The 19298-nt window shown below is 36.4% G+C and overlaps 1 protein-coding gene across 1 annotated transcript; it reads left to right on the forward strand.

Moving 5' to 3' along the window:
- The first annotated feature begins 414 nt into the window (after positions 1–414).
- LOC139691733 (zinc finger protein 233-like) lies at positions 415–18973 on the forward strand. Its single transcript, XM_071589586.1, has 4 exons — positions 415–568; positions 752–910; positions 16781–16904; positions 17519–18973. Exons 1-4 carry the CDS (start codon positions 437–439, stop codon positions 18175–18177), a joined length of 1074 nt encoding a protein of 357 aa, XP_071445687.1. The 5' UTR covers positions 415–436; the 3' UTR covers positions 18178–18973.
- Positions 18974–19298: the final 325 nt, after the last annotated feature.

The raw sequence follows: 19298 nt of genomic DNA on the forward strand, positions 1-19298 counted from the left end.
TTGGTCATTGACCCTTTTTGGAAATATTAACTCTGGGAAACCAGCAATCTATTTAAAGCATCACTTTAAAAGGATTAAAATTGTAAGTTAACGTATAAATAATAAATAAAATATACTCTTACGCTTCAGATAATGTAATGTTGGGGTTTACTGACTAATATTTAGATAACTGAGTACTATTTTAAATTTTGGTTTTTCAATTGTATTATTTGTTCAAAGGAATCATAACATTCTAATGAATGAGAATTTAAATAATTTTAAAATGTTGAAATTTATTTGAATATGGTGATCCATAGTGCTAAAACAAGACCTAATCGATTCTTAAACTCGCATATAACAATCGATTCAGAACGAACGACCCATCGAAATGTAGTCGGCCATTTCGGAATCTATTGTTTACGTATATATAGTGTAGACAGCTGGAAGTGTTACGAAAATGCCTCGACAAGAAAGTTTAAAGTGTAGACTATGTCTTGGTAGTGGTGGTCCGTTGACGAATATTTTTTGTGAAAACGACGATGCTGAGCAACTGGTGCGGGAAGCAATAGAAGAGTTATTGGAATTGAAAGTAAGCTATCCATTGCATGTTTACGTTTTCACCATGACACTTTTATCGTAATTTTACCACGAAATTTTTGGTAGTGCCCGGTTCTAGGTCGAAACAAAGCCTCTGCATTACTCTTTCAATAATTATAGTTCCGTTGAGAGATGATGTATGGGGTTTTATACTTGGATAATCTTGTTTTCATAGGTAGTGAGGGAAGGAAGCAACCCATGGTTCCTTTGCTATCAGTGCTTTAAAATAGTGACCGATTTCTATATGTTTAAGCAGCAATGCCATGAAAACAATCTTATATTGGAGAGGCAGGCGGAAAAGAAACAGGAAGAGAGAAATATTGGTCGCTCAAGGGTGAGTTGTATGTAACTTATGTATTTTTTTTCGTAATGTTTTGAGCAAAGTCCTTGATGCGTGTGGGGGAAAGTAAGTTATATTGGTTAACAAACGTGTTTATATTAAATGAATTTCCTCCCTAGTGTACAAATGCCTAATTGTCTAATGAACAAATGGCAAATACGGGCATTAACTTAAAAATTGCGAATATTTTTTGCATTAAGTATGCACGTAGGAAAAAATGTAATACTTAAATTTTTATTGGAAGAGCATTCGTGAGTGTACTTATACTGGCATTTTTTTGGAAAAGAGTGAAAATATTTAATAAAAGATGGAAATTACGGTGCATAAATATTTAAAAAAGCAGAAAAGATCATTAATTCTGTACATCTGTGATATAATATCTCGTGGTAAATAATATAATGTAGGTATGACTACTGAGCCAGTAAAACCGCATTGTTTTGAAGAAATTTCCTCCGAAACGCGAAACTTCGCAAAAAAAACTCCAGGAAATGTCCAATAAAATGTGCATCAAAATGTGTGTTGCTTTTAGTTAGTGATATAACAGAATTTGTAGGAGTTACATATATAATTATTTTGACCAATTGTGCAGCTTAATATTATCTAGTAATCATAAATGTGCAAGTATCAAAAATTAATTCAGCTGACAAATGGATGTAATGTGAGTTGTAAAATAGTTAAATCCGTTTTTATAAATGTTATTTATTCATATTGATTGGTATTTTTCTATTGATATCTACTTTATTAATGAATGATACAGTCGGAAAGCCGTTATATTTATTTTTTTAATGGTTTTTAATATTTTTGTGACAGCATAACTAAAGCTTTTTGTCACATTTTACGATAATTTTCCATATTTATGAAATTTATCTACCAGTGCTAACATAATGGCTAGGTGTAGCATAATGGCCAGTGCTAGCATAATGGCATAGGTGTAGGAGTGTGGAGTTGGAGGGATACAAAATTTCATTGGCAATCACATCTTTGCAATAGATGCATTTCAAAATTTCCAACTGCTCCAATGCATCAAGCCTTTGACATTTATTTTCAAAGTAAGTAATTTTTGTCGCAAATACCCTTTTGTGTGTCACAAATAACTTTTGATTTTGAGTTTCTTTGCACAGAGGGAAGTTATGCCCTTATTTTACCCATGTTCTTTAATTTTTTCTTTAAATTTCCCATCCTGTTTGCCCAATACAATTTGTATTACATTCTGAGCAATTTAACTCATACACGTCACTCCTCTAGTTTTTGGGGACTTTGTCTTTAGTGTGTGAGAGATCAGGTTCTTAAGGCATAAACCACTTGAAAAGGCAAGTTTATTTTTCTTTTTTCACTATTTTAATTACATTTTAAGAAATAGTGCCTAGATTGATTACTGGTGGCCTTTTAGCAATGGGATCTTTAAAATTTTTTGGTGTTGTAAATGGGGCTTAAGGCTATTTCTGTAAGTTTCTTCGTTTAAAGTTTAGCAATTAGATCTTCCGAATAGCCATTTTTTACTAGCAATGTTCTAATTACATTAATCTCCTTATTTATATTGAATTTTGACGTAGGGGTAGTTGGTAAATGATGGATCCTTCCAGGAAGCCACATTGTTACCTTTTTAACCCTTCACCTTAGGTCCCATAATGATGTCTTTTGAGGCAGGATTAGTTTTAAGAACTGAAATAGATGGCTTGTGTCAATTAAGGACTGTTCAGGTGTGTCAGAATAGTAGAGGTGCTGTTTTAATCAGGTGCTCTGAGTGAAGCTGATAAGGCTGGATGCATTCTGATACAATTTCAAATTTTTGGTGTTTGCTGGGATGACTTCATTGCACCCTCTCTTCTTACTTTTTAGCACTTCTCTGTGTGAACATCTCGTTATTCAGTCTGTCCCTCCAACTCAAATTTAAGATAGGTATCCAGCTGTTTGATTCATTCTGTGGGCTTGTTTAGGCTCAAATGCTTATAATGAGAAGAGCACTCAGATATGTGCCATCTCGCGGTTCTTATCTTTAGGCTACTTGCAGGATTTGAAAGGATTGTAATCAGATAAACAGAGAAGTGGAAGTCAAAAGATTGGGTGTGAGATGTGGGCTGATTAAGGGTAAGATAGTTAAGAATGATGAGGGGTTTGGTAGAATAGAATTAGTTATTGATTAAGGGGGAAAAGGTGGTGTTATATTAACCAATGTCTAAGGCAGGGCAGAAGTTAATGTAGAGAGACAATATGTTCTTTGTGGTGCAGGTGGGGTCGGGTTACAATGCGATAGTAAGGAAGTTAGAGGGTCTTAAAAAAATGACAGTATTTGCAGCATGTACCGTTGCATATTTGCAGACATAGGCTTAGAAGAGACAGGGCTACTTACAGGTCAACTGAAGATGCAAATGTACTGCCAATTTTATGGGCGTACAATCAAAATAGAGGGACAATGTGGTAAGAAAAGTCATCTGGACTGAATCTTATTAATAATTAAGAAAAGATCACAGATTATGTTTAATTTTATTGTGTTTGGAAATAAAGTGATTATAAGGTTAGCGCATTTCAGGCAGTTTTGCTGATTAAAAGATGTGTATTGGGTTGAAGGTTTAAGAATTTAACTATTCAGCTGTTTTCTAGGGTACCCTTATTTTCTGAGAAAGTCGAGCAGTTGCTACATGTATTTTTATTTTGAGGGAGGGTATTTGTAGAAACAGAGTCCATAGATAAAGAGTAAGGAAAAGATAAAGCATTTCATGTGTTTTGGGCTGCCACTGTTGAAATGAATCTATTGTCAATTTATGGTGGTTAGTTTTATTTAAATTAAAGTGTTAAAATTATTTTTCTGCATGTGAATTTTAAATATCTGGGAAAGTTATATTCGTGTCATATGCAGATAAATTGAAAGATACCGTAGAAAACAGGTTGAGAAAAAAAATAAGAGGATAAAGTTATGCATTTGTGTGACTGATGAAGAAAAATGTCATTAATATTGTAGATCCAGAAGTAGGGTTTGAGGGTTTTGTTGTATAGGGGTACTCATGTGCAAGTTTACTGATAAAAAGATTCGCATATTGAGGAGCTCTAGGCATGTCCAATGTACTGCATTTTACCAGGGCAATTTGAAAAAAAGGTCTCCTAACTTTTTTGGTGAAAAATCAAATTTATTCTCAACATGATATGCATCGTAAAAAAAGCCTGAGGATTTAGCTATTTTTCTACATAGTTGCCTTGATGATCAATTACATTTTGCATAATTATATTTTTAATATTGCTATTGCACCTTTTTCCTGCCATAACACACAGCCAACTGATGGCTGCTTAATAAATAGATAAAGAACGTACTACGGCCGAGTGCATGGAAAGAAAGTAAAACCCAAAGCCGTACACTTAAGGGCACTTATAGGTGGAATATAGAAGGGGGTGGGAAAGTTATTGTTTGGCGGGAAGCCAGAGGCCAGTGACCCGTCACTCAAACAAATGAAATTTAAAATAAATAGTTCTACCAATTACTCCCTTGATCAGGTATTTGCACACCAAATTGACCTTCACAAGTCGCAACCACACACACACGCAGGGTTTACGGGGCGGGAAGCCCGACGCCAGTGACCCGTCACTCAGACAAATGAAAAAATAAAATAAATAGTTCAGACAATTACTCCCTTGATCAGGTATTTGCACCACAAATTGACCTTCACAAGTCGCAACCACACACACACGCAGGGTTTACGGGGCGGGAAGCCCGACGCCAGTGACCCGTCACTCAGACAAATGAAAAAATAAATTAAAATTATATAACACTTACTCCCTCGCTCAGGTATTTGCAAACAAATTGACCTTCGCAAGTCACAAACACTCACACACACAGGGTTTACGGGGTTGGAAACCCGGCGCCAGTGACCCGTCACTCAAACTCGGACGACACAAAAGTACAGTGCTGGAGGGGAAAGTGCCGAAAAACCTGACACCAGGTGTTTCACCTGCTAAGCAGGCCTCTTCAGAGAAGAATGATTAGTCGGAGCCAAAATATGTAAGTAACAGTTAAGTAGGGGAGGGGGTTCCAACCCCGTAAACCCTGTGTGTGTGAGTGTTTGTGACTTGCGAAGGTCAATTTGTTTGCAAATACCTGAGCGAGGGAGTAAGTGTTATATAATTTTAATTTATTTTTTCATTTGTCTGAGTGACGGGTCACTGGCGTCGGGCTTCCCGCCCCGTAAACCCTGCGTGTGTGTGTGGTTGCGACTTGTGAAGGTCAATTTGTGGTGCAAATACCTGATCAAGGGAGTAATTGTCTGAACTATTTATTTTATTTTTTCATTTGTCTGAGTGACGGGTCACTGGCGTCGGGCTTCCCGCCCCGTAAACCCTGCGTGTGTGTGTGGTTGCGACTTGTGAAGGTCAATTTGGTGTGCAAATACCTGATCAAGGGAGTAATTGGTAGAACTATTTATTTTAAATTTCATTTGTTTGAGTGACGGGTCACTGGCCTCTGGCTTCCCGCCAAACAATAACTTTCCCACCCCCTTCTATATTCCACCTATAAGTGCCCTTAAGTGTACGGCTTTGGGTTTTACTTTCTTTCCATGCACTCGGCCGTAGTACGTTCTTTATCTATTTATTAATGATGGCCTCCAAGTCAACCGAACGTAACCGATATCACCGGCTTAAGACCAACATCCTTAAAATCGGTGCGGACATTAACTTTCTCAAAAACTGCCAAAGTAACGGAATTCTCCCCCGATTCATCTCCTCGACCACCTTCGGAAAAAACCAATTTTCCCGCTATGATTCCATGATAAAAAACCGTATTTTGAAGTCTGAAATCCAATTCCTTTACGCAAAAAGATCAAAACTTGAAATTGAAGCCTACAGTATTCATCTTAAGTTAACGGCAGGTCTGGATTCAATTGAATTTACCGAGTGGTTAGAATATGATAGGAAAGTCCATTCAGTCAGCATCCATAAGCTACGGCAAAAACAATTCTCACTTTCCAAGAAATTCTCCTCCCTCAAGGACGAAAGCACCCATCCTCATGTTGCCAAGGCGGATCAATTCCCTTTTGTAGTTAATCTTTCCGAGACCAGCTTCTCCCATGAGGAGTTACTTTTACTAAACCGAGGCCTGAATTTCAGTGTTAAACCCCCAAAACCACCCTTGAATGATCTCATTGCACACATAGAATCTGCCATTAAATACCTTGATATGGGAACCAAGAATCAAATCCGGACTTGCTGTGGGAACCAAATTAGGAAAAACCTTACGCAAGTCCCCAACAAGAGTGTACAACCTCCGAGAAACCTCTTTCCCCTTATCCGCTCACTTCGTAACAAAAACTGCTTTTACTTAAAATCTGACAAAGGGAATTCCTGTGTTATTCTAGACAAAGACACCTATTTCCAAAAAATGCAATCTCTTATTGACAATGGTCCCTACACCAAAATCTTAAAAAACCCCCTCAACAAAATGATCCTAAGCTATAAGTCTGCATTAACTAATTGCAAGCACCTAATCGATAAAAAACTTAAATTCAGACTTAATGTTTCGAACCCACACCTCCCACGCCTATACGGACTCCCAAAAATACATAAAACAGATTGCCCTATGCGCCCCATTGTGTCCGCCATCAATTCCCCCACCTACGAAATATCCAAGTGGCTTACGGGTGAATTCTCCAAGATTGGGTTTCAAAGTTCATCCAATATCAGAAATTCCATCGATTTCATTGAAAAAATCAAAAACATCACTCTTACGGACCATGAGATTCTTGTGTCCTTTGATGTAGAGTCACTCTTTCCAAGTGTTCCAATCCCGGACACCATAACATTTGTGGCGGAGTGGCTCCAGTCTAAGAACATTTCCCCGGTAGAAATTAGAGAATACATCCTCCTGACCAACCTTGTTATGAGTAACAACTATTTCTCCTTCAACAATTCCTTTTACCAACAAGACTTCGGCACCACGATGGGAAATTCCCTTTCTCCATTTCTAGCAAACCTGTTCATGTCCCGCTTTGAAGAGCAATGTCAAAGAAAATTTACCTACTTCCCAAAAGTTTGGTTTAGATATGTGGATGACATATTTGCAGTCTTTGATACCAACTCATGCTCTTTAGAAGCATTTCAAAACCAACTTAACAGCCAATACCCCTCAATCAAGTTCACGGTCGAATCTGAAATAGATCGGTCCCTCCCCTTTCTTGATCTTAAGATATCCAGAACCCCCTCCAACCACCTCTCATTCAACATCTACAGGAAACCAACCCACACCAACAATTACATACACGAATCTTCTTTCGATCACAAAACACACAAATTCGCTGCCTACCACTCCCTAGTACATAGGCTCCTCAATGTACCTTTGTCCAAAGCGGATTTCATAACAGAATTAAAACACATAAAACACACGGCTGTGGTGAACGGCTACTCAGAAAAGCTCATTGATAACATCTTAAAAAAACACAGGAACAAAAGACATCTCCAAAATAACACCACACTGTATACACCAGGTGACAAGAAATTTGTCAAACTACCTCACCACCCACAACTAACAAAAGGTCTTCCTTCTATCTTCAAAAAAATCAATTACACACCCACATTTGTTAGTCAAACTAAACTGAAACACCTATTTGTTAATCCAAAAGATCCTATTGATACCCTAGACAAATCTGGAATTTACAAAATCTCCTGCCCACATTGTGACCTTTCTTACATCGGGCAAACTCGCAGAAATATTCGCACACGCTTTAAAGAACACGCTGCATGTTACAGACTGGGAAATTTCAACAAATCATCCGTCGCCCAACACATACACGAAAACTCACACAACATCACAATTGAAGACCTACAGCTATTGAAACATGTGCCTAATCACCTACTCGACCATTACGAAAGTCTGTACATTAACAAAACAAAAGAAAAACTCATGAACAGTGACAAAGGCCCAATATCGTCATCCTTGTTTTCAATCTCCCTTCCGGAATCATGACCGTCCCTTCCCCAACGGTCAAACGACCACCCCCCCCCCCCCTTCGACCTTCAAATTTCCCAAGAATTGTACCTTCTCCTGTTGGCCCCTCGCCCACCCACCCGTGCTTCCCCTCCTTCCCCCCCCATAACCTTCCCCCGTCCGTTACCAGGCCCCCCCTCCCCTACTTAACTGTTACTTACATATTTTGGCTCCGACTAATCATTCTTCTCTGAAGAGGCCTGCTTAGCAGGCGAAACACCTGGTGTCAGGTTTTTCGGCACTTTCCCCTCCAGCACTGTACTTTTGTGTCGTCCGAGTTTGAGTGACGGGTCACTGGCGCCGGGTTTCCAACCCCGTAAACCCTGTGTGTGTGAGTGTTTGTGACTTGCGAAGGTCAATTTGTTTGCAAATACCTGAGCGAGGGAGTAAGTGTTATATAATTTTAATTTATTTTTTCATTTGTCTGAGTGACGGGTCACTGGCGTCGGGCTTCCCGCCCCGTAAACCCTGCGTGTGTGTGTGGTTGCGACTTGTGAAGGTCAATTTGTGGTGCAAATACCTGATCAAGGGAGTAATTGTCTGAACTATTTATTTTATTTTTTCATTTGTCTGAGTGACGGGTCACTGGCGTCGGGCTTCCCGCCCCGTAAACCCTGCGTGTGTGTGTGGTTGCGACTTGTGAAGGTCAATTTGGTGTGCAAATACCTGATCAAGGGAGTAATTGGTAGAACTATTTATTTTAAATTTCATTTGTTTGAGTGACGGGTCACTGGCCTCTGGCTTCCCGCCAAACAATAACTTTCCCACCCCCTTCTATATTCCACCTATAAGTGCCCTTAAGTGTACGGCTTTGGGTTTTACTTTCTTTCCATGCACTCGGCCGTAGTACGTTCTTTATCTATTTATTAAGCAGCCATCAGTTGGCTGTGTGTTATGGCAGGAAAAAGGTGCAATAGCAATATTAAAAATATAATTATGCAAAATGTAATTGATCATCAAGGCAACTATGTAGAAAAATAGCTAAATCCTCAGGCTTTTTTTACGATGCATATCATGTTGAGAATAAATTTGATTTTTCACCAAAAAAGTTAGGAGACCTTTTTTTCAAATTGCCCTGGTAAAATGCAGTACATTGGACATGCCTAGAGCTCCTCAATATGCGAATCTTTTTATCAGTAAACTTGCACATGAGTACCCCTATACAACAAAACCCTCAAACCCTACTTCTGGATCTACAATATTAATGACATTTTTCTTCATCAGTCACACAAATGCATAACTTTATCCTCTTATTTTTTTTCTCAACCTGTTTTCTACGGTATCTTTCAATTTATCTGCATATGACACGAATATAACTTTCCCAGATATTTAAAATTCACATGCAGAAAAATAATTTTAACACTTTAATTTAAATAAAACTAACCACCATAAATTGACAATAGATTCATTTCAACAGTGGCAGCCCAAAACACATGAAATGCTTTATCTTTTCCTTACTCTTTATCTATGGACTCTGTTTCTACAAATACCCTCCCTCAAAATAAAAATACATGTAGCAACTGCTCGACTTTCTCAGAAAATAAGGGTACCCTAGAAAACAGCTGAATAGTTAAATTCTTAAACCTTCAACCCAATACACATCTTTTAATCAGCAAAACTGCCTGAAATGCGCTAACCTTATAATCACTTTATTTCCAAACACAATAAAATTAAACATAATCTGTGATCTTTTCTTAATTATTAATAAGATTCAGTCCAGATGACTTTTCTTACCACATTGTCCCTCTATTTTGATTGTACGCCCATAAAATTGGCAGTACATTTGCATCTTCAGTTGACCTGTAAGTAGCCCTGTCTCTTCTAAGCCTATGTCTGCAAATATGCAACGGTACATGCTGCAAATACTGTCATTTTTTTAAGACCCTCTAACTTCCTTACTATCGCATTGTAACCCGACCCCACCTGCACCACAAAGAACATATTGTCTCTCTACATTAACTTCTGCCCTGCCTTAGACATTGGTTAATATAACACCACCTTTTCCCCCTTAATCAATAACTAATTCTATTCTACCAAACCCCTCATCATTCTTAACTATCTTACCCTTAATCAGCCCACATCTCACACCCAATCTTTTGACTTCCACTTCTCTGTTTATCTGATTACAATCCTTTCAAATCCTGCAAGTAGCCTAAAGATAAGAACCGCGAGATGGCACATATCTGAGTGCTCTTCTCATTATAAGCATTTGAGCCTAAACAAGCCCACAGAATGAATCAAACAGCTGGATACCTATCTTAAATTTGAGTTGGAGGGACAGACTGAATAACGAGATGTTCACACAGAGAAGTGCTAAAAAGTAAGAAGAGAGGGTGCAATGAAGTCATCCCAGCAAACACCAAAAATTTGAAATTGTATCAGAATGCATCCAGCCTTATCAGCTTCACTCAGAGCACCTGATTAAAACAGCACCTCTACTATTCTGACACACCTGAACAGTCCTTAATTGACACAAGCCATCTATTTCAGTTCTTAAAACTAATCCTGCCTCAAAAGACATCATTATGGGACCTAAGGTGAAGGGTTAAAAAGGTAACAATGTGGCTTCCTGGAAGGATCCATCATTTACCAACTACCCCTACGTCAAAATTCAATATAAATAAGGAGATTAATGTAATTAGAACATTGCTAGTAAAAAATGGCTATTCGGAAGATCTAATTGCTAAACTTTAAACGAAGAAACTTACAGAAATAGCCTTAAGCCCCATTTACAACACCAAAAAATTTTAAAGATCCCATTGCTAAAAGGCCACCAGTAATCAATCTAGGCACTATTTCTTAAAATGTAATTAAAATAGTGAAAAAAGAAAAATAAACTTGCCTTTTCAAGTGGTTTATGCCTTAAGAACCTGATCTCTCACACACTAAAGACAAAGTCCCCAAAAACTAGAGGAGTGACGTGTATGAGTTAAATTGCTCAGAATGTAATACAAATTGTATTGGGCAAACAGGATGGGAAATTTAAAGAAAAAATTAAAGAACATGGGTAAAATAAGGGCATAACTTCCCTCTGTGCAAAGAAACTCAAAATCAAAAGTTATTTGTGACACACAAAAGGGTATTTGCGACAAAAATTACTTACTTTGAAAATAAATGTCAAAGGCTTGATGCATTGGAGCAGTTGGAAATTTTGAAATGCATCTATTGCAAAGATGTGATTGCCAATGAAATTTTGTATCCCTCCAACTCCACACTCCTACACCTATGCCATTATGCTAGCACTGGCCATTATGCTACACCTAGCCATTATGTTAGCACTGGTAGATAAATTTCATAAATATGGAAAATTATCGTAAAATGTGACAAAAAGCTTTAGTTATGCTGTCACAAAAATATTAAAAACCATTAAAAAAATAAATATAACGGCTTTCCGACTGTATCATTCATTAATAAAGTAGATATCAATAGAAAAATACCAATCAATATGAATAAATAACATTTATAAAAACGGATTTAACTATTTTACAACTCACATTACATCCATTTGTCAGCTGAATTAATTTTTGATACTTGCACATTTATGATTACTAGATAATATTAAGCTGCACAATTGGTCAAAATAATTATATATGTAACTCCTACAAATTCTGTTATATCACTAACTAAAAGCAACACACATTTTGATGCACATTTTATTGGACATTTCCTGGAGTTTTTGTCAGCACATTTTTGATGTCCATACACTCCTCACCGTACATTTCCGCCAAATGGCAATGAATTTACATCAGGGAAGCAGTCGTCAGTTGGCTTTGTTACACAGTAAAAGAAAGATATCACACCGGTATTAAAAAGCTGCTTACAAGGTTACAAATAGTGATTCATCATCAAGGTAACAATGTAGAAAGATAGCTAAATGGTCAACCGTTCTAAGGATGTACATAAAATTTGATTTTTCATGAAGAAAAATAAGGAACCTTACTTTTTGAATCACCGTTGTATTTGCCAACATAGCTTGTCCTTTAATTGGAAAGCAGTTTTGGTTAAAACCAGTTGGGTGCATAGAAAAATAAATAAATGGATTGGATATGTTGTGGTTTGTAAGAAGAGGTTATATTTCAGGGCTTCTAAGCCCCTCCCTGTAAGATAAAGAGGTATAAGTGTATGTAATATCTATTGTGCCCATGAGAATTGTCATGCTGTGAGGAATTAGAATTGATTGAAGATAGATAAAGGTCTTTATTTGGGCAAAGTTGAGACTTAATGGTCCCTTCTTCCATTCAACCCATTATCAAATACATGCTATATTGTGCATTAAACTTAAAAATACATTCATGTGTAAACATATATACATATACACACACAAATTCATTTATGACAGATTTACGCATCAAAAAGAAAAAAAATGTATATAATATGTACCACAGGATTAGTAAACAGGCAGAAACACAGGGAAGAGGCTCGTTATTTTTCAAATTCTCAGTGGTCATAGCTACCTTCATCAGGGAAGAGAGGGACAGAACTGAAGGGAATACAAGGGCTGGAGCAATGGATGTAAGAGGAAGGTTGAGAGAGAACTTGGAATAAAAAGGATTGGAGGGGCAGCATTAGAAGGGTGGGTAAAACTTAGAAGGGGATGGGGGCAGAGGGAGGATGAAAATGTTTGAAACAAGGTAATTGACGCCTAATATTGATTCCTGGCCAATTCTAAGACTCCAAGAGCCTGATAAAGGATTGCTCTTAATGGTTTTGAGTTTCAGTGGAGGATCAGAGGGTAAGATGGATGCGAAGACGCATACTTCATATAGCATTTATCGAAGGGAATAGTGTTATGTTCAGAGGCATATTTGTAGATAGGGAACAAATCAATTAGGGAAGAATTCTTGCCTCAAGCTTGTTGGTTGTTAATTCTAATATAAAGGGATTAAGGGATACACTGCCCCAATATAATAGGCAGGGCAAAGGTGGCACTTCAGCAGGTACACTACATTGCTAGATGTGCTAGTGGAGAAGGGAATTGGTAGGAGAGGGTTAAAAAGTTTCAAATTCTCTGTCCTCTTATGGACAGGGAATAAGGAATGAAGGATTTGGTGTGATATGAGTGACAACTATCATAGAGTAAGTATTGCTGTTTATTGGTGGGTTTCATATGTACAGAAGTGTAAAATGTTTGGTTTATAAATGTTACATACATCCAGGAAGATGATTTGGGAAGAAGAAACTAAAACTGAAGGAGACAGGATGAACAATTGAGGTCAGAAGTTACAGTTTTCAGGGAATGACTACCATATGATGATATCATCGATGTCTCTGAGCCTCAATAAAGGTTTCAGTGATTGTTTTAACAGGAATTTCTACTCTTCAAGACCAAGAAAAAGGTTTGAATAGGAAGGGCTAAACCTGCTGCCCATGGCAATGACATAGATTTGCAAGAATAACTTATTATTTATGGAAAAGAAGTTGCTGGTAGGTAGGGAATGATTATTGGTTGGAGGTATGGGTCTGCAAATGCAGAGATTCTTTCATTTGAGGAGTGACGGGAAGATAAAATCTGTGGCTACGACCACTGATGAAAGTGGCTATGAGCACCAAAAATTCAAAAAATAATTAGTCTCTTTTTCATGTGTTTCTGTATTTTTGTCTGTGTGCACCAGTACTTAGTGTTATACATTATTATTCAAGTATGTGAGACTTTAAAATATTGCTATATATATATATACATAGTAAAGGTGATGGGTGCGAGAGAAAGAGAAGGGGGCCAGGGAAAGGATAGGAACGGGAGGCAGAAGAGAGGAGAGAAGAATGGTTGAGGAAAGGAGAGGCTAGAAGGTAGCAGGGATAGGGAAGGAGGGAGTAGGTGGAATTGACACAAAATCAGAAAAAAACAATCTGCTTACCACAATTATTGCAACATCCAAGACCCAGGTTTCAACTTATTAAATCTTCATCAAGACCCCGCAAGTCGAAACAAAGGCCACGCGTACCAACACTCGTGCAGAAAAACAGTGTTCAACTCTTCAATATGCATTGCTTCCACAAAGTAACAATTTTAGGCCATTACAAATGGTTAAGGGCATCTGGAAAAATGTCAGCAGGTGGAGAGTTTTGATTTTTAGTTTTTCTGATGCCATGGTACTTCAAGCTTTTCCAAATATGTGACGGAGGCTCTGTAGGTATTTTGAAGGCATATCTGATTTTGGAATTTCTGATGACTTGTTATGTTTTGTTGCATAGTTTTTTGTAGATATTTAATACATATTTGTTTTGTATATTTTTAAACAGGCTATAGACTGCATAATGCCTGTGAATCACATATTTTATTTCATCTGATATCCAAGGGTAGCATGGTTTTGCCAGTCCGATTTTTTTAAATGGTTCATGTTTCTCTTCTCGGTCATTTAAGAACGTATTAAATAGTTCTACTATTTTATCTACATTATAAAGTAATTCTAGAGACTGCCACGGAATGGTAACCATATTGGATACTAGGTCTTTGACATTTATGGACTTGAAATCGCAAATAAGAATGAATTTCAGCTTAAATTTAAGACATCAGAGTATGTTAAAAAAAATAGATCATGCAGGGATATTTCTGGGGCAGAAAGTTACCCAAATGTTGTGATTTTGTCAGGTTTGACTGTCATTATTGCATCAAGCCATGTGGCAGATGAAAAGGTATTATAGATAGGTTCTAGGAGAAGTATGCTAAGACTGAGGCATGACATAGAGTTAGGAATTGTTTTAGAGTCATAAGTATAGGATAGAAAGTAAGCATTATAGCAATAACATAGGCATTTGCAAATGCTTGTGTTATTGATGTTAGAATAACTCTTAATAGTACTTATAGTAAATTGAGACTGATACCATGATGCTTCCAACGTTAAGTTGTCCCGTAAATCATTTGGAGTACTTAACAATGAACAGAATGTGTAATAAAGCCAAATTTGAAGTCCGCAGATTATGTTTAAGCAGTTGTGGTCTCTTGATGAATGTTTTTGGTGAAAATAGTAAATTGCAATTAATGCTGAAAAATATTATAGAGGATTTCATAGATTTTTAATTAAGTTTAGACTTATGTGTATGATTTTGAATTAAGTTTAGACTTATGCGTGTGATTTATGTGTTTAACTAAATTATATTTGCAAGATATCTTTGTTTAAGTGATTTAGTAGTCGGTGTATATATTTGGTACATGGTTTTCAAAATGCATATTTATATTAAGAAAACAGAGTTTCATGCATTCTATGGTTAGTATCTGTGTATTAAATATGTTATTAGGTTTTGGAGGATGCAAATTATCCCTGGTTGGTATCTTTAACTGGAATGAAGAATATAATGATATTTTGGCTGTTTAAAAATCGATGTGTTGAGTGTTTGGCTATCATCTATAATCGAATCCAAAAAAGATGTATATCCAACAGCAACCAAAGAATGGATAACCAATCAAGAGAAGATAAACTGTATTCATGGAATTAAACTACGTCAGGAATGATTATATTTTTTAACATTTTCTTGGATTAGATTTGTAGAAAAACTATTCTCTCAGCAATACAATGGATAGAAGTAATCCTAGTCATTTTATATATTAACAAAAACATTATATTATAAAATCGGGAAAAATTTAAGCATTTAGTTAACAAATTTTCTCTTTCACAGGTGATAATTTTGTTTCTTTGAAAGTTTAATTTTAATCCCGTTTTAGAATTAACAGTAAAAATTAATTAGACACTGGAAACTTCAGGCTTTTTGTATGGGTTATTTTACCAAATCTTATCCTCTCCCTTTTTTCTGACAGAGCTTTAGCAATTTCTTTATTTGGTCCAATAACAGTAAAATGCCAATCATATTAGACATGAAACAATCAGCCTGCCTTTGTGTATATTCCACCAATTTCCTCCTTGGTCTTTATCCATATCCTCAAACTGCATCCTTAAAATTGTTCTTTTTCCCCTATATTTTATTTACTTCGATTATATTATTTAACTCTTGTGCTTAATTAAATGCAACTTGATATATAGAAATTGTTCATGCTGTTTCTCATTGTTTGCCAAGACATAATTAATAATGTAACTGTTATCTTTCTTAGTCACTTGGAATCATTCACCATGTATGCGTAGGCCTTTTGAGATGCCTTAACCATGTGCTGGTGATGAGTTACCCCTATCTCCCTCCAGCAGAGCTCCATTGATTTCTCCCCATGGTCGGTCATTCATTGAGCCTAAATCATAGTCCCCCACCTCTTCCTTTGTCTATTGTCTTATTCCAATCCGTATTCACGATGAAATATTTCCATGCAGGAATTCATACCCTATTATGTGCCCTAACTGATGATTTATCCTAGCGAATTCTCCCTCCTTATGATTCCATGGTGGTGTGTAGAACTGAGTTAAGTCCATCAGTTCTGTGTTTTCTTCTACTGATAATAAGCTATCAGTTGCAAGATGATAGTTAATTATGCTTTTGTGGACATTTTTATGAAGTATTATTTATGAATTGCACGTAATGTCATGTGAGGCTCTGGGGCTATTTCTAACATTAACTCCCAAACCAACCTTACTATTAACTGCTGCGATATGGTTTATAACAACTGTTAGTCACTAAATAATTACAAGTATGTACATATTTCTATACCCGATTCTTTAATTCATGGTAATACATATATTAACTTACATTTTATCGATGGGTACTCCCTGAACTAACCTTGCTTTAAATTGTATTTGATTATGGGTAAAATAAGTTAATGTATGGTTTAGTTAATGCAAGTAAATTATTTGAAGAAAAAATACATTTTTTCATGCGGTGTCAGCTAAAATATTAATTATAATTTGAAGTATACAAGTTTATAATTTTTTATTTGAATTTTGATAATTTATGTTACTTTGTTAATGTTTTGCTCTGATAACCTCAATGTCGTAAGCATTTTTTCTTTGATTTTGTAGGGCCATTTAGAAGACGCAGAATCACATATGTCCTCTGATGAGGAAATAAACATTAAGGAAGAGGGTGATGCTGACATTCCTCAGATGGTAGGAAGACTGGAAGAGGAGGTGTTGCAGGTACAAGGTAAGTACAACTGAGGACTGCTGTCTTCACTTTTTCTGCTTTCTGGTGTGAAAGAATTATTGATAAACAGTCCTTAAAGTTTTAAATGTACTGAAATGCCATTTTTAATGTGATCATCAATTGCAAAAAGAATGATGAAAAATCATAAGTATTTTGCCCCAAAATAAAAGTTAACCACTGCAAACATAGCATTTTTTCTCATCGTACCTGCAAGTTTCCTTAGTCATTGTTTCACTGCACTGATCAAAGAAACTGCTGGTTCTGTGACCATATTCCTTACATTAAGCAATCAGACTCTTAGGTGTTTGTCAATGTTGCTGTTTTTTTTAAGACTTTTTTGTTTTGCTATGCTGATTTTAGATGTTATCAGTTAAGAATTATAATCGATACAGGGTTTGTCCGGAAAATAAGTGTACTGAGCTCAGGAAAAAAATTTTTTGGGAAAAAATCAGTACACTTATTTTCTGGATGAACCCTGTATATGATCAGTTTTATGTGTATAGTTATTTATATATGTTAATGTGTTCATACCAACTGGTGATAATAGATTATTTCCTTGCAGGAATTAACAGTTTATTGATTGACTTGTTTACCTTATCCTTCAAATCTTTCAGATAGTTACCCAAAGCAAGATGGTTCAGGAGAGAATGTTGTGGACACTTTACTTCATGTCTGTCAATTTTGTGACAAGGTATTTGCACAAAATGAGCTTCTAACAGATCACGTAATGCATATACACCTTAACAAAGTGAAGCAATTTAGATGTGATGTTTGCTCAGAGGTTTTTGAAGGAAAAGATTACCTTTCAAGACATATTAAATCGGTGCATGCTCTGAAAAAGAAGTATCAATGTGAATTGTGCTCCAGAAACTTTCATCATCTGAGTCATCTCAAAAGCCACATGTCAATACATACTGGAAAAAAGGCATTTAAATGTGCATTATGTTTGAGATGTTTCAGAGTGAAAAGTAATTTACGGAGGCACATGTTGATACACACTGATAAGAGACATCACAAATGCGATGTTTGCTCAAAAGGATTTAATTACCATGATAGTCTAAAGTGGCATATGATGACACATACTGGTGAACGGCCATACAGATGTGATATATGCTGCAAAGGATTCATTCGGAAAACCATTTTAAAGGCTCACATGTTTAGACACACTGGTGCAAAACCATATCCTTGTAAGATATGTTCCAAAAGATTCAGTACAGATTGTGAACTAAAGAAGCATATTTTTATACATACTGGTGAAAAACCACACACGTAGGATATGTTCCAGAGGATTCGCTCATAGTGCTGTTCTAAAGAGGCATATGATGACACACTGGGAAAAAACCACACACATGTGGGATATGCTCCAGAGGATTCACTCATAATTATGATCTGAAGAAGCATATGATGACACACTGCGGAAAAACCACACACATGTGGGATATGTTCCAGAGAATTCGCTCATGGTGGTAATCTAAAGAAGCATATGGTGACACACACTGGGGAAAAGAGCCACAAATGCAATGTATGTACAAAACACTTTGTCCAACATAGTAATCTGAAAACTCACATGTTGACTCACACTGGCGAAAGGCCACATAAATGCAATTGGTGCCCGAAAGCATTCCAACATAGTGGTACTCTAAAGATTCACGTGTTGACACATACTAATGTAAGTCCATACATGTGCAGGGTATGTGGTAAAGCATTTGGTTATAATAGTTGTCTAAGGAGGCACATGATGACACATACTGATGAAAACCCACAGGAGTTAAATATATGCTTAAAGAACATTCACTCAGAGTGACACTTGAAGTGATCACATGCAACGGTAAGATGTTTTCAAAGCCATTCACTTGCTATTCCTAACTGGGGTATTATTCTTGGCCATATACTGACATGGATGAGCAATAATTTAGGAAGCATTTAAATTAAGTACCATCATTAAAACAAGGATGCGTTGTAAGCAAAAAAACTGAAGTCCTCTAAATTGAGAACCATCGGTCTCCTAAATAGTGCTGAGGCAAAATATAACTGATGTGTCAAATGAATGATTTTGTAATAAAAGTGTCATTATTCACCTGTTATGTGTAATTTTATTGAATAAAAAATGAAATAATTTCTTTATAATTATGTGTATCATGATAATAATAAATGCAACAGAAATGATTCCATCCTTCTTTGAAATTAAAATTCCATACACTTTTTCAGGACAATCTTTCAATTCATTATCAATTTTTAAGCAATGGTTACAACTAATTTTTTGCTTATCGGATGTCCAATAAATGAATTAACTATAAGGTTTTTATGGCCATATATGTCACCTATTTATTAAGTGTGAGGTTTAGTGTTAGGATTAGTTTAGAATTGTCCCTCATGTCCCTATGTCCAGAAGAG

Source organism: Hetaerina americana, unplaced genomic scaffold, assembly GCF_022747635.1.
Source record: "Hetaerina americana unplaced genomic scaffold, ioHetAmer1.1.p SCAF_39, whole genome shotgun sequence".
Lineage (NCBI taxonomy): Eukaryota > Metazoa > Arthropoda > Insecta > Odonata > Calopterygidae > Hetaerina > Hetaerina americana.

Coding starts and splice junctions, on each gene's coding strand:
- LOC139691733 (XM_071589586.1), top strand. CDS start 437: ATGCCTCGACAAGAAAGTTTAAAGTGTAGACTATGTCTTGGTAGTGGT. Junction 569..751: donor AAGAGTTATTGGAATTGAAA/GTAAGCTATCCA, acceptor TTGTTTTCATAG/GTAGTGAGGGAAGGAAGCAA. Junction 16,905..17,518: donor GGAGGTGTTGCAGGTACAAG/GTAAGTACAACT, acceptor CAAATCTTTCAG/ATAGTTACCCAAAGCAAGAT.